General features: G+C 45.9%; 1 protein-coding gene across 1 annotated transcript in view; it reads right to left on the bottom strand.

Moving 5' to 3' along the window:
* PLPPR4 (phospholipid phosphatase related 4) overlaps positions 1 to 15,516 on the bottom strand; it is a 227,179-nt gene that overhangs the window by 23,973 nt on the left and 187,690 nt on the right. The window contains exon 4 of the mRNA XM_073593104.1: positions 984 to 1,179. Within this exon, the coding sequence (XP_073449205.1) occupies positions 984 to 1,179 (196 nt within the window). The remainder of the gene's footprint in view (positions 1 to 983; positions 1,180 to 15,516) is intronic.

The following is a 15,516-nucleotide window of genomic DNA, read 5'->3' as shown; positions in this document are numbered from 1 at the left end:
TTGCAGTGAATTTGTTTTTATACAGTTTCTGCACTAGGATTATGCATTTTTTTTGTGTTTTTTTATGTGAAAGTAAGAAAATTGTGCCTGCCCAGACAAATCCAACCTGGGACACCAGGTCTGGTATCACTATTGCAAAGGGGAAGTGAGCATGTAGTCCCCATCTTTGTTGACATCAGCTTGCATAACTTTTTTACATTTGGGAGGGGGGTTCCCAAAAAAAAGGATGTCTCCTCCAAAAGCACGGATGTTAAAAAGTACAGTAAGAAGTAAAAACAGGAAAGAAAACAAAAACTATAAAATACCTAACAAAGTTTGTAACAGAACATCATATGTGTGCAGAGCAAAGATCCTGATGCCCCCCTATCCCCACCTATCTCATAACACACTCAAAATGATCTCACCCTGGAGTTTAGATAACAGGAGGTATGTTCTGGGTCTCCCATAAAAATAAATTAAAAAAAAAAACATTTTTGATTTACTGATAGAATATTAGGTGGTTCCTTCCAGTAGTAACACTGTCCACGCCATTGCCATGGATTCATGTTCCAGTCACAGTGTGGTCATTTCCTTTTATTGTAATCCCACTAACTGACCTTTTGATATCATGTTACATGATGTTACATGACATTTTCATTTCCCAGGGGCAAATAACAAATAGTAAAAGCTATATTAACAACATTAGGTATGCAATCATCTTCTACGTGTCCTCTGATATTGTGCTATTTAGCGATAGGGGTTTATGATTTACAGGACATGTTCAAAATTTTATCTATAATACATTCTACACGTATGTCTCATAACAAAAATCAGTCTGAAACCAAAGAAGTTGCTTCTGTAAGGACAGTTTTATATATGCTTTATATAATTGTACATGCTGGTCCTAATAATGAGCAAGGTGCCATCACCATTCTTCAAATACAAGACAGTCATCAACTTTTTCCACATATCAAAATGCTACATCATATATATTCAACCTTTACCTTCCAGCATTAATGACAGCAAGATCTTGCCCCGAGCAAATGTCCTCCAGCACATATGGATTTTCTTTGCAGGACACATTTAGGGATGTGTAGTTGGGTTTACAGACTGTCAGGAAATAAGGGGTCTGGTATCCAGTGGAGAGCTGGATTATATCTGTAATGAGAGCTGTAGAGCAAAGTCCGAACACATGGACACCTTGGAGGAAAATCAAAAGTAATTGTTAGTGAGAGATGTACCAAGTATTCACTGCAACAAATGTAAAATCGAAAGAAACTGTAAAATCTTTAAACTTAATTAAAGGAGCATAGAGACATATGATAATTGTTACTGTATCCAGCCAGGTGTAGTCAATTTGGAAATCTTATGTCAATAGGTACTGCAATTAGACAGCCTTTTTTTTTTTTTTTTTTTTTTTTTTTTTTTAGCAATTAAGCAATCAATCAGGTTTCATGTCATAGCTGATTGTATAACCCTGAATATGGTACTTGTCAGTGCCACCCCTCCCTCAATTATAGGTATAAACATCCAAAGTCAGGCGTAGCTTTTTATCAAATGATCTCTTGGTGGTTGGTCATACCTGTGTTTCTGACCTCCATATGACTGTAAGATCTATTCATTAATGCGTTCACCTTAGAGTTATACAACATTCACACAGATTCAGCTTAAGGCCCCTTTCACACTCGGATCCGCCTGTCCGTTTTTCAGGAGGATCCGAGCACGCCACCCATTGACTTGTATGGGCAGGCGGATGTCAGTGGAAATGTGTTCGCTGACACCCACCTGCCATCCGATCCGACAAGATCTGCTGAAAACAGACAGATGATGATACGTTCGCCATCTGTCCAGCGGATTGGATGGAATCAGATGAAAACAGACATGCTGTCCGTTTTCATGTGGTCTTCCCATAGCGATCAGCGGGGCTCTGACAGGTCCGTCCCTGCACAGTGAGCAGAGATGGACCTGTCATCCGCCTGCTCAGCGGGGATCAACGGATCGATTTTCCGCTGAGCTAGCGGAGTCCGCTGAGCAGATCCGCCCTGTGTGAAGGGGGCCTAAAACTAAATAGGAAAATGTGTGAATCTTGGATAAAAGTTGTGTAAATCTTGGGTGAAAACCCTAAAAAAAACCCATAGATGTCATATGTAGATCAGACATTCAGGTATGAACAAGCCAACAGATCTTTTCATAAAGATGTATGCCTGAGTGAGTATGTTTGTAGTAGTGTAAATCATTTGATTCTATCCCAGAAAAAGATGTAAAGAGCATTGGTGTTCAGGACTTGAACAGTCCGATCAAAGATAAACGTGTACAGTGCCTGTTAACAACTCAATGCAATGCTTCTATAGTTAGATCATATGGTTTGTTACACAAAGCTATTAAAGGAAACTTGTACTGAGAACCAAGCCTACCATTCCTGACCTTTCCTTTCTGTATACAAGTTCCCTGTCTACCATGCTGACCCTTTCATTTCAGTACCTCTGAATTACCAACCTAGAACAAGTAAGCAGATGAGGGGCTCAATAATGACAGCTTCTTTATCTTTCTCTGTACATGGTTCTATTAAATACAATTCAATTTTGCATTTCCATTACAGACTATGTGCTGCTGTAAAAGCCCTGACTTGGGATAAATTGAAAAAGGGTTAGCGGTTACAGGAATCAGGAATACATGTTCCTGAAAAGAAAACATACAGTACATCAATTAAAATCTAGCAGAAATTCAGTCCAGTCCCAACGCTATCCAAAGCTACAGGAAAAGTTTTACTGGAGACCAACATATTACAGCAGGTTGAATGATGAACGTTATCTGCATGAATAATAAACCAGTCAATAGGTGATTCTCAAGATGTTTAGCTTGTTTTCTAAAATAAGCTTTTAGCATAAAATCTTAAAGCATTTCACTTTTGTGGAGAGAACATTAATATATATATTTTTATTTAGTTAATACAACAAGGCCGTCTAAAATAACAAACCAGAATACAGTTAGACCATTTAGGAAATGATTTCTGACTGATTGATATGTGTTTTGAATAGGCCTGCTTTTATGCCAGTGTGAAAATTGTATCGCCAGTAATACTCCAAAAAGCCTATATATACAATACAGAGAACAGCAGGTAATAATGCTAAGTACATTCTTATTAATTAATTCCCCCACTCTAAATTTCTAATTATCAATATTGTCAGGGTTTTTTATGATTTTAAATTATGAAATATGAAGTTGCCTAGTTCTGAGATGAACCCAATCTTCCAGGGTCACATGAATGTTTACCTCATCTCAAAGCTGCAGTTTGTTATACTCATGAAGTTTGCATATAGAGCAATTAGTTGCAAGGACACATTTAATACAATGGACAATGGATTACAATAACCCTGTTTAAGATGAAACACCCCTGTTTAAAGTGAAACTGGTTCAGACCCAATGAACACTGTTTACAGGAAAGACAATCACATATCTTCGTATTTTTGCATGACATTACCAAACTAACCAGTTTTATAAATAAGTTGTACACATTTCTGATTCAGTGTTTAATCAGCTGACTAAGGTACAACACTTCCTGTATGTTCATCTTAATGACAGAAACCATACAGTGAGGAAACATGGACTTTTTAGGTACCAGGTATTAAAATAATAATTTTATCTAGATTATATAAATCACATAGAAAAACATCTAAAAGACAATAGATAAAAATGAGTAATCAAAGCAAGCTACTACTGTAATATGGCCAAGTGGCCCGGACAGAGGCTAATGACAGAGACTCCTATTGTTCCTTCTTGAGAAACTAACAACTGAAGGACACCTTAAAAACCATTACCCTAAGTTAGCATTCTGGAATCCTTCTATAGAGTGTCTTGAAGTCAAAGGAAAATTAAGGTGTATTTCAATATTGTAAAAAATTAATTATTTTATACTTTTGGGACACTTTTGGAAGAAACTATGAAAGGTTACATCACTTTTTCATTTTATGTATATATAAGACATCATAATATCCAAAACGATTGATGATTAAGATATTATTTCCATGTCTATGTTTTACCTGTAATCCTTAGGCTAGTTTCACACTGGAGTGGGGGGGGGCATTAGTGGTAAAGCGCCACCAAAAGTAGTAAATTTTAGCTACGCTTTACCGGTGTAAAAATTACGCTTTTCGGCCGCTAGCAGGGCACTTTTAACCCCCTCTAGTGGCTGAATAAAGGGTTAATAGCGCCCGCAAAGCAGCGCTGCCGAAGCGCTTTGCAGGCGCTTCGGCAGAGGTGCCCATTGATTCCAATGGCAGGGGCAGTAGAGGAGCGGTGGATTCACCACTTCCGCACCGCCCAAAAGATGCTGCTTGCAGGACTTTTTCTAATGTCCTGCAAGCGCACCGCCCCAGTGTGAAAGCACTCAGGCTCTCACACTGGGGCTGCAGGGGAAGCGTTTTTCAGGCGCTTTACAGTCGCTCACTCTTTCATACTGGTCACTGAAAGTTCAACATGGCACCTCATGGCAAAGAACTCTCTGAGGATCTGAAAAAAAGAATTGTTGCTCTACATAAAGATGGCCTAGGCTAAGTCGTTCCAGAAGGAAGCCTCTTCTAAAGACTATGCACAAGAAAGCCTGCAGTTTGCTGAAGTCAAGCAGACTAAGGACATGGATTACTGGTACCATGTCCTGTGGTCTGATGAGACCAAGGTAAGCTTATTTGGTTCAGATGGTGTCAAGTGTGTCTGGTGGCAACCAGGTGAGGAGTACAAAGACAAGTGTGTCTTGCCTACAGTCAAGCATGGTGGTGAAAGTGTCATGGTCTGGGGCTGCATGAGTTCTGCTGGAACTGGGGAGTTTCAGTTCATTGAGGGAACCATGAATGCCAACATGTACTGTGACATACTGAAGCAGAGCGTGATCCCCTTCCTTCTGAGACTGGGCTGCAGGGCAGTATTCCAACATGATAACGACCCCAAACACATCTCCAAGATGACCACTGCATTGCTAAAGAAGCTGAGGGTAAAGGTGATGGACTAGCCAAGCATGTCTCCGGACCTAAACCCTATTGAGCATCTGTGGGGCATCCTCAAAGGGAAGGTGGAGGAGCGCAAGGTCTCTAACATCCACCGGCTCCGTGATGTCATCATGGAGGAGTGGAAGAGGACTCCAGTGGCAACCTGTGAAGCTCTGGTGAACTCCATGTCCAAGAGCGTTATGGCAATGCTGGAAAATAAAGGTGGCCACACAAAATATTGACACTTTGGGCCCAGTTTAGACATTTTCACTTAGGGGTATACTAACTTTTGTTGCCAGCGGTTTAGACATTAATGGCTGTGTGTTGAGTTATTTTGAGGGGGCAGCAAATTTACACTGTTATACAAGCTGTACACTCACTACTTTACATTGCAGCAAAGTGTCATTTCTTCAGTGTTGTCACATGAAAAGATATAATAAAATATTTACAAAAATGTGAGGGGTGTACTCACTTTTGTGAGATACTGTATTTGTTTGCATCATATTATTAATCCTACTGCTATATGTGATTGTTAAATAAATCTTGTTGTAAAAATAAATCTTATTTTTTTTTATGTCTGTAGTCCATACTTAAAAATATCTACATAGAGCACACATTCAGGGATAATTGAATTGGTCAGTGTAATTATATTTAATAATTTATTTCATATTGGATGCACCGCCATCTACTATATCAATCAATCAAGCAATCTATATCACTGACAAAAGTAATTGTTCAAAACCTCCTGACAATATATAGAGTAAAGTAAATATACATATTAAATGTACCAAAATGCTGTTTCACTAAGGTACAAGAAAAAGCAAAGTGAACAGCCTACTTGTCGTTAGAAAATCATATCTTTAGCACAAACAGGGCTCCTGAATACTGAAAGGGATGGCCCCTGTCTAGGAACAATGTCAGAAAAACATGCTGAAATTATCTGTTAGCTAACTAAAGTGGAACACAAAACTTTCTACTAGTTTTGGGGAATGGTAAGGGTTTTTTGTTTTTTTTCTTGCCTTTGTCCCCATTAGAGAGTCTTACCTTAATTTCCTATCCCAGTAACACAGGAGAAAGTAAGTAAAATATCCCTGAATTGAAAGAAACCCACTTTTGACAAGTGTCCCCACTGACACATATGCAGATTTCTCCTTATCTCTCGCTCCAGTGACAACTAGTAACAGCTAAAAATTGAAGACATACTCTCACTTTCTGTAGTGGTGACAAAGGAGAGTAAATATCTTCAATAATGGCTCAGTTTAATGAAACGTGAAAACGATTATGACCCTTCTGCAATGAGCAAAAAAATAAAAAAGTTAAACAGAGAAAGTCCTCGGGTCTTTTTTATAAATAGCTGTATAAGGTAGCATAGATGTGAATAAAGGTTCATTTGTTCATCTCATTAGCGTGATGTGAAAGAAAACCACTCTCAAAAATATTACATACAGCACGAAAAAAAAAAAAAAAAAAAAAACTTTCTTTGTTGAAAGTTCTTTCTTCCTCACTTTTTTACTTTTAGGCACAATTTGCATAACAAATGAACCACAGAAAGATTGATGCTGATTTGAGATACAATTGCATTAATAAATGTCTCCCATAGTATTTAGGAGTGGATCCACCCTCCACCAGTGTTTGTAGGAAAGGGGAAGAACGATCTCTGTTATAATTTATGTGGGGTGCGTGGGCTACAATCTGACAAAACCAGCTGAAGCTGGATGTTGCTAACCCTGGGGTAAAGGACCTGACTTGACTATTGCATATTTGATAGTTTGCTTTGTGCTGAAGATAAGTAGACTTTTGTGTTGCATTTTCTGAAGTTTTGTTTTGCTGCTGGAAGCTCTCTTGTGTTTGCTTAGGGGTTGTAAAGGTTTGTTTTTTTTTTTAAATAAAAATAACAAACACACCTGCTTAAAAATAACAAACTTACCTGCTCTGCAAGGGTTTTGCACAGAGCAGCTCGATCCTCCTCTTCTAGGGTCCCCCACCAGCGCTCCTGGCTCCTCCCCTTCATCGGGCACCCCCACGGAGAGCGGGCGTGCTTCTGAGTCCCACTGCACAGGATTTAATTGACAGCAGCGGAGCCAATGGCTCCCACTGCTATCAATCCAATGAGGAGAGAGACAGCGGCTAGAGATGCTGGGCTTATGCACATCACTGGATCGGATCGGGCTCAGGTAGGAAAAAAAGGGGGGGGGGGTAGCTGCAGCACAGAAGGTTTTACACCTTAATGCATAGAATGCATTAAGGTGAAAAACCTTGAGACTTTACATTCACTTTAACAAATAAATACTTTTATGGTTAAGATAACTGGCTGTTGCATGTAATCCCAAAGTGCTAGACCCCTTGAATATCACAACAGGACAGTTCATACACAGACTGTAATTGAAAAAAAAACAAAAAACAATTTAAGGTATATAGGTAAGTATATACAGCATATAAGTAATTATAATATAAAAATAGGGTTTTTATAAATTTTGGGGAATAATTTAAAATTTGCTTCTGAGTTTGTTGTAACAAGCAGGAGTTATCCTTGATTTTGTGGAGTGTCCTCATGGGTATACACACCATAGGCTGACATAACACAAAATGTATTTTTATTACCTTCTGCTTGACTCTGTGGTGAGGCACATATTTGGAGTCTCCTGACAGACATAAACGGACACAGTCTACTTATATTTTATCTTTTAATATATGTTTATCATTCAAATAATAGATCACCTTAAAACTATTGTTGTACTTATGTCAGTTTTTGAAACTTCTATTCAGTAAAACAAACCCTATGGACCACCGCATATAATTGAGATACTGCTGTGTAACTGTAGGCAATGTGGCATTAGCTGCATTGCTTCACATAAAAGTTTTCTTCAATGTTTAAATAAAAATGGGAATCACTAGTTCACTAAACTGGTGATCTTGTAAAGAATACCTGTCACCTTTGTACTAAAATCATGGCTGAACAAATGCCAAAAACAACAACTTATAAATATCAACTATTTTTTCTAGCAGTATAGTTACTTTTAATAATATCAATTTAATGGCCATATAAAATTGTTCTTATGGCTCTTAAACGTGCCATACAGAATTAAATAAATGCTACCCCCAAGGCACCAAATTTGCATTATTGTATTACCATTACTAACAGAAACAGAAGAACTGAATTAAAGATGAGATTTATCATGAATGCTTTGTGCAGTAGTTACTAGACAATGTTTCAATTTTAATCAGGTTGTAGCATTAAGATCCAAATTGTAACTGAATGACATTTAGTTTACAAAATCACAGCGTATGATAAACAATTGCCAGGGTTTTTTCTATCATAAAATACTGTGTTAATCTTTTTTATCCTTTGTGGTATCTCAATACTGCTAGTCTCCTACAAACTTTTGCAGCCACTTCCTGTCTACATGCAGTTGTTTCAGCATCACCTTACCTACACCCAGGGCCAGTGCTAGACTATTTTGCGCCCTAGGCGAGACCAGCTACTTGCGCTCCCCCCCCCCCGCAAAAAAAAAAAAAAAATCTAAATTAATTCAATAACTTTGGCACCAGAACTGGTCCAGGTGGAAACAGGAGAGGGGGTGCAGCCAGGTGGAGGGAGGATATAGCCAAGTGGACAGGAGAGGGGGGTGCAGCCAGGTGGAGGGATGGAGTCAGGTGGACAGGAGAAGGGGGTGCAGCCAGGTGGAAGGATGGAGTCAGGTGAACAGGAGAGGGGGGTACAACCAGGTGGGGGAAGGATGGAGCCAGGTAGAGGGAGGATATAGCCAGGTGGACAGGAGAGGGGGTGCAGCCACGTGGACAGGAGAGGGGGTGCAGCCAGGTGGACAGGAGAGGGGGTGCAGCCAGGTGGAGGGAGGATATAGCCAGGTGGACAGGAGAGGGGGTGCAGCCAGGTGGAGGGAGGATATAGCCAGGTGGACAGGAGAGGAGGGTGCAGCCAGGTGGAGGGATGGAGTCAGGTGGACAGGAGGGGGGTGCAGCCAGGTGGAGGGATGGAGCCAGGTGGACAAGAGAGGGGGTGCAGCCAGATGAAGGGAAGATATACCCAGGTGGACAGGAGAGGGGATGCAGCCTGGTGGAGGGAGGATATAGCCAGGTCGACAGGGGGTGCAGCCAGGTGGAGGGATGGAGTCAGGTGGACAGGAGAGGGGAGGTGCAGCCAGGTGGAGGGAGGATATAGCAAAGTGGACAGGAGAGGGGGTAGCCAGGTGGAGGGATGGAGCAAGGTGGAGGGATGGAGCCAGGTGGAGGGATGGAGCAAGGTGGAGTTATGGAACCAGGTGGAGGGATGGAGCAAGGTGGAGGGATGGAGCCAGGTGGAGGGATGGAGCAAGGTGGAGGGATGGAGCCAGGTGGAGGGATGGAGCCAGGTGGACAGGAGATAGGGTGCAGCCAGGTGGACAGGAGAGGGGGTGCAGCCAGGTGGACAGCAGAGGGGGTGCAGACAGGAGAGGGGGTGCAGCCAGGTGGAGGGAGGATATAGCCAGGTGGACAGGAGAGGGGGTGCAGCCAGGTGGAGGGAGGATATAGCCAGGTGGACAGGAGAGGGGGTGCAGCCAGGTGGACAGGAGAGGGAGTGCAGCCAGGTGGACAGGAGAGGGGGTGCAGACAGGAGAGGGGGTGCGGCCAGGTGGAGGGAGGATATAGCCAGGTGGACAGGAGAGGGGGTGCAGCCAGGTGGAGGGAGGATATAGCCAGGTGGACAGGAGAGGAGGGTGCAGCCAGGTGGAGGGATGGAGTCAGGTGGACAGGAGGGGGGTGCAGCCAGGTGGAGGGATGGAGCCAGGTGGACAAGAGAGGGGGTGCAGCCAGGTGAAGGGAGGATATACCCAGGTGGACAGGGGGTGCAGCCAGGTGGAGGGATGGAGTCAGGTGGACAGGAGAGGGGAGGTGAAGCCAGGTGGAGGGAGGATATAGCAAAGTGGACAGGAGAGGGGGTAGCTAGGTGGAGGGATGGAGCAAGGTGGAGGGATGGAGCCAGGTGGAGGGATGGAGCCAGGTTGAGGGATGGAGCAAGGGGGAGGGATGGAGCAAGGTGGAGGGATGGAGCCAGGTGGAGGGATGGAGCCAGGTGGAGGGATGGAGCAAGGTGGAGGGATGGAGCAAGGTGGAGGGATGGAGCCAGGTGGAGGGATAGAGCAAGGTGGAGGGATGGAGCAAGGTGGAGGGATGGAGCCAGGTGGAGGGATGGAGCAAGGTGGAGGGAAGGAGCAAGGTGGAGGGATGGAGCCAAGTGGAGGGATGGAGCCAAGGTAGAAAGGAGGGTGGGTGCAGCCAAGTGGAGGGAGTCACACACCAATGATAAGGTCTGACTCGAAGCCTTCATCCCCAGCACCCCCCCCCACCTGACAAGTTCTTACCTTGGGGCACTTCTTTCCAGCTCCCTCCACATGTCAGGCAGCGGGCAGCAGTCTGTGTCACCAGTCATACACGGGAGACCTCCTCCAGCTCCACCCCCGTTCAGCTGATCATTCGGTTCCCCGCGGTCTCCGGCGGCCGGTGTCTTGTCGAATACTGTCCCCCATCCGATAGTGTCCGCCCTGTACTGCGCAGGCGCAGTACAGAGGACAAACGAGAGCCGAAAGTCTCCGAAGTTCAACAGCTGATCGTCAGCTGTACACGGCGCCTGCGCTTTTATTCTTACCCTGTGTCCAGGTTCATTCCCTACTATCCAAGTGGACATAGAGCAAGAATAAATAGATGCCGAGCGCAGCGAGGCCGTGCCCGAAGCGTGGTGAGCGAAGCGAGCCCGCGAGGGGGCCTCTTACAAAGCCTTCACTAATAAGTGCCCAAGCGCCGTGTACAGCTGATGGTCAGCTGATCAACTTCGGACACTTTCGGCATCTCCTTCTCCTCCGTACTGTGCAGGCGCTGCGCCTGCGCAGTACGGGGCGGACACTATCTGATAGGAGGACACTTCTCGTCAGAACACCGGCAGCGGAGAGGCTGGATAAGCTGCAGGAGCAACTTTGCTTTTGGTTCCTTGCTCCTCCAGGACAAGTGGCCCGGCGGCCTCAGCCCAGCATGTGTCCTGTGGCCAGTCCGAGCGTGGGTGGATCCATCCTGGCTGTCTTGCACAATGCCACCCGCCCCGCTCCTCCAATGGCTGCACATCACCCAGGGACTGGCAGAGAGCCAGGGCTGGCGCTCCCACTAGGCAAACTAGGCAGTCGCCTAGGGCGCACTGCCACCTAGGGGCGCAGCCAAAGCTGCTGGGTCCCCTCCAGAGGATCAGTTCCCCCTTGCGGGTGGTGGCTGGTGCAGAGTGTAGCGGGAGGTGCTCCATATGGCTGGCTGCAGAGTCGCTGGGCGGTGAGAAGGAGCAGGCAGATTTCCCCCTTCCCCAGACTAAGCCAGGGGCGACCATGCTGATGTCCAGCAGCCGTGGTTGTCAGCTCTCTGCAGTGCTGGTACTATACTATTTTGCACCCTAGGCAAGACCAGCTACTTGCGCCCCCCAACAAAAAAACTTTCAATTTTTTTAACACAGGCCACTGCACACTATGGGGGTTATTTACGAAAGGCACTTGTAGTGCAAAGTGAATTTGCCTTTCGTAAATAACCCCCTATGGGTGAGCAGGGTCTTAGGTAGAGATGCACCTGCATGCTAGGTGTCACTGAAATAAAATTGTCCCTACATTGGTGGTTTCACTGGGAGGACAAATGTCCTTGTGTCCATGTTGTCACTGGAAGAAAAAAATTGTCCCTGTGTCCATGTGTGATGTGCACCAGTAAATTTAAGGGGGTGGGTGGTAGGAAGCTGGCAATGGGGTACATGGAGATGAAGATGACAGGGGGTGGTGTGGTAGGAAGCTGACAGTGGGGTACAGGGGGATGATGATGATGATAGGGGGTGGGGTGGTAGGAAGTTGACAGTGGGGTACAGGGGGGAGAAGATGACAGGGGGTGGGGTGATAGGAAGCTGGCAGTGGGGTACAAGGGGATGAAGATGACAGGGGTGGGGTGATAGGAAGCTGGTAGTGAGGTACAAGAGGATGAAGATTACAGGGGGTGGGGTGGTAGGAAGCTGGCAGTGGGGTACAGGGGGATGAAGATGACAGGGGTGGGGTGGTAGGAAGCTGGCAGCGGGGTACAGAGGGGATGAAGATGACAGGTAGTGGGGTGGTAGTAAGCTGGCAGTTGGGTAAAGGGGGGATGAAGATGACAGGGGGTGGGTGGTAGGAAGCTGGAAGTGAGGTACAGGGGGATAAAGATGACAGGGTGTGGGGTGGTAGGAAGCTGGCAGTGGTGTACAGGGGGATGAAGATGACAGATGGTGGGTGGTAAGAAGCTGACAGATGGTGGGTGGTAAGAAGCTGACAGTGGGGTACAGGGGGGAAGAAGATGACAGATGGTGGGTGGTATGAAGCTGACAGTGGGGTACAGGAGGATGAAGATGACAGGGGTGGGGTGGTAGGAAAATGGAAGTGGGGTACGGGGGGGGAAGATGACAGGCGTGGGGTGGTAAGAAGCTGGCAATAGGGTACAGGGGGATGAAGATGACAGATGGTGGGTGGTAAGAAGCTAGCAGATGGTGGGTGGTAAGAAGCTGACAGTGGGGTACAAGGGGATGAAGATGATGGGGGTGGGGTGATAGGAAGCTGGAAGTTGGGTACAAGGGGATGAAACTAGCAGATGGTGGGTGGTAAGAAGCTGGAAGTGGGGTACAGGGGGTGGAGATGACAGGGGTGGGGTGGTAGGAAGCTGGCAGTGGGGTACATGGGGGATGAAGATGACAGCGGCTGGGGTGGTAGGAAGCTGACAGTGGGGGTACAGGGGGTTGAAGCTGACAGATGGTGGGTGGTAAGAAGCTGACAGTGGGGTACAGGGGATGAAGATGACAGGAGGTAGGGTGGTAGGAAGCTGGCAGTGGGGTACATGGGGATGAAGATAACAGTGGGTGGGGTGGTAGGAAGCTGACAGTGGGGTACAGGGGGATGAAGATGACAGATGGTGGGTGGTAAGAAGCTGACAGTGGGGTACAGGGGCATGAAGATGACAGGGGGGTGGGGTGATAGGAAGCTGGCAGTGGGGTACAGGGGGATGAAGATGACAGGAGGTGGGGTGATAGGAAGCTGACAGTGGGGTACAGGGGCATGAAGATGACAGGGGGTGGGGTGATAGGAAGCTGGCAGTGGGGTACAGGGGGATGAAGATGACAGGAGGTGGGGTGGTAGGAAGCTGGCAGTGGGGTACAGGGGGATGAAGATGACAGGAGGTGGGGTGGTAGGAAGCTGGCAGTGGGGTACAGGGGGATGAAGATGACAGGAGGTGGGGTGGTAGGAAGCTGGCAGTGGGGTACAGGGGGATGAAGATGACAGGAGGTGGGGTGGTAGGAAGCTGGCAGTGGGGTACAGGGGGATGAAGATGACAGGAGGTGGGGTGGTAGGAAGCTGACAGTGGGGTACAGGGGGATGAAGATGACAGGAGGTGGGGTGGTAGGAAGCTGGGAGTGGGGTACAGGGGGATGAAGATGACAGGAGGTGGGGTGGTAGGAAGCTGGCAGTGGGGTACAGGGGGATGAAGATGACAGGAGGTGGGGTGGTAGGAAGCTGGCAGTGGGGTACAGGGGGGTGAAGATGACAGGGGTGGGGTGGTAGGAAGCTGGCAGTGGGGTACAGGGGGATGAAGATGACAGGAGGTGGGGTGGTAGGAAGCTAGCAGTGGGGTACAGGGGGGTGAAGATTACAGGGGGTGGGGTGGTAGGAAGCTGGCAGTGGGGTACAGGGGGGTGAAGATGACAGGGGGTGAGGTGGTGGGAAGCTGCAGTGGAGTACAGGGGGGTGAAGATGACAGGTGGTGGGTGGTAGGAAGCTGACAGTGGGGTACAGGGGGATGATACTTCAGGGGGATGTAGGTGACAGGAGGTAGGTTAGTGGGGAAACAGGGAGATGATGAGGAGGATAAAGATGATGACAGGGGGGCAGTAGGTGGCAGCATCATATGTATTGTCAGGGCTGTGTGTGTGTGGGATGGCTGCTAGCAGTGATTTGTAGGGCTCCCTCGGTCAGGCTGTGAAGTCACGGATGCTGTCAGTGTCGAGCAGGACCGTCATGACTCATGCAGTACCTTGAGACTCCAAAAGAATGATGATCACCAGGTTCCTGCTGTGACAGATCCTCCGCCAAGTCCCTAGATGTCCATCCTGGAGAGGAGATCAGGGAGCTGCTCATCCGCGGCGGCTATTGTGCTCTGCACACATAGTTGGAGGTCTGCAGAGCGCGGGGGCAGGGGAGGAGTGCACATGGAACCACCCACTGATCCAGCAGCTATTGCATTTTCTGCATTGTGCCCAGTTCACCAACTACTCGAATGAAAGGAGTGACAGTGGCACCACTCCTTTGACAGCGGGATAGAGAAAGATTTTCTGACAAGCTCTGTCCCAGCGCCTCCTCCTCCACAGGACTGCACCATTCCTTGCGCCCTGAAAGCATTAGCTGTCACACAGCGAGATAGATAGCCAGCAGCCGTGGGTGTGCCCTAGGCGGCAGTGCACCCTAGGCGGCTGCCTAGTTCGCCTAGCAGTAGTAGCCCTGAATGTGAATAGGCTCTAAAGCCTGGTTCACACTTATGCATTTTTTAGTGCATTTTCAGTTTTGCAGAAGCACACTACAGTTTCATATGTATATAGTTCACACCTGTGCATTTTATAGAAAAAGTCAGGGACTTTTCTGGTTTTTGGTTCCATAGTTTTCAATGGATTAAAAGCGTGTATTGCAAAACGCAAAATGCACCTGGAATATGCAAACTGCAGCCAGCATAGGTGTGAGCCAGGCCTAAAACAAGCAGTGAGTGATTCTCAAAGATCATGTTTCTATCAGCTTCAATTAAAACATCTGCTTGCAGGCTGCCAAGTTTTGCTCTCATAGGAAAAAACTAAGATTTTATTGCCTCTATTGTGAATTTTGAAAATTATTTTTTTTACAATTCCTATTGATACAAAGATGAACAAGGGCTTATTTTAAAGTGTTATTACCCTGGTGGTTCAGAATATGTAATAACAAAAAAAAAAAATTGAATCCACTTTTGGATTGAATCCACTTAAAATGTTAAAACTTATATGCGACTTTATTGATTGGGTTTGGATCTACGTAAAGTAAAAATAAAAACAGACGCAAATAATGTTATATTTTTAAAAGTTATAATTATATAGTATTTCTTTCTACTGAATACAAATGAGATATGCAACCATATTTACTGAATTAGACCACAGAGGCAATATTGTGGTTGTTTTGGGAAATAGAATAAGATGCATCCCCATCCCTGCAGAGTCCTGATGGTTCTGTACTAATTATGCAGCATTTCCAATAAAACAATATTATGTTACCCACTGGATTGTGCATTATAGTTTTAGCATCTAACTTGTTTGTTTTTCTCTGAAGGCTGTGTTTGAATTTAAACTTTGCTTCTAGTCTATTTATGCCTCTAGGAAATTGTGCTGCAATGAACTACATAACAGAGTATTATGGATATGCAGTCTTAGTATTGGTGTTGTGCCTACACTGAATCCTCATCAGTTACTATGACAGATAGTGACAGTTTACACTTTTGTTTT

This window comes from Aquarana catesbeiana, linkage group LG07 (assembly GCF_042186555.1).
Source record: "Aquarana catesbeiana isolate 2022-GZ linkage group LG07, ASM4218655v1, whole genome shotgun sequence".
Lineage (NCBI taxonomy): Eukaryota > Metazoa > Chordata > Amphibia > Anura > Ranidae > Aquarana > Aquarana catesbeiana.
This window is presented reverse-complemented; position numbering and strand designations above follow the sequence as displayed.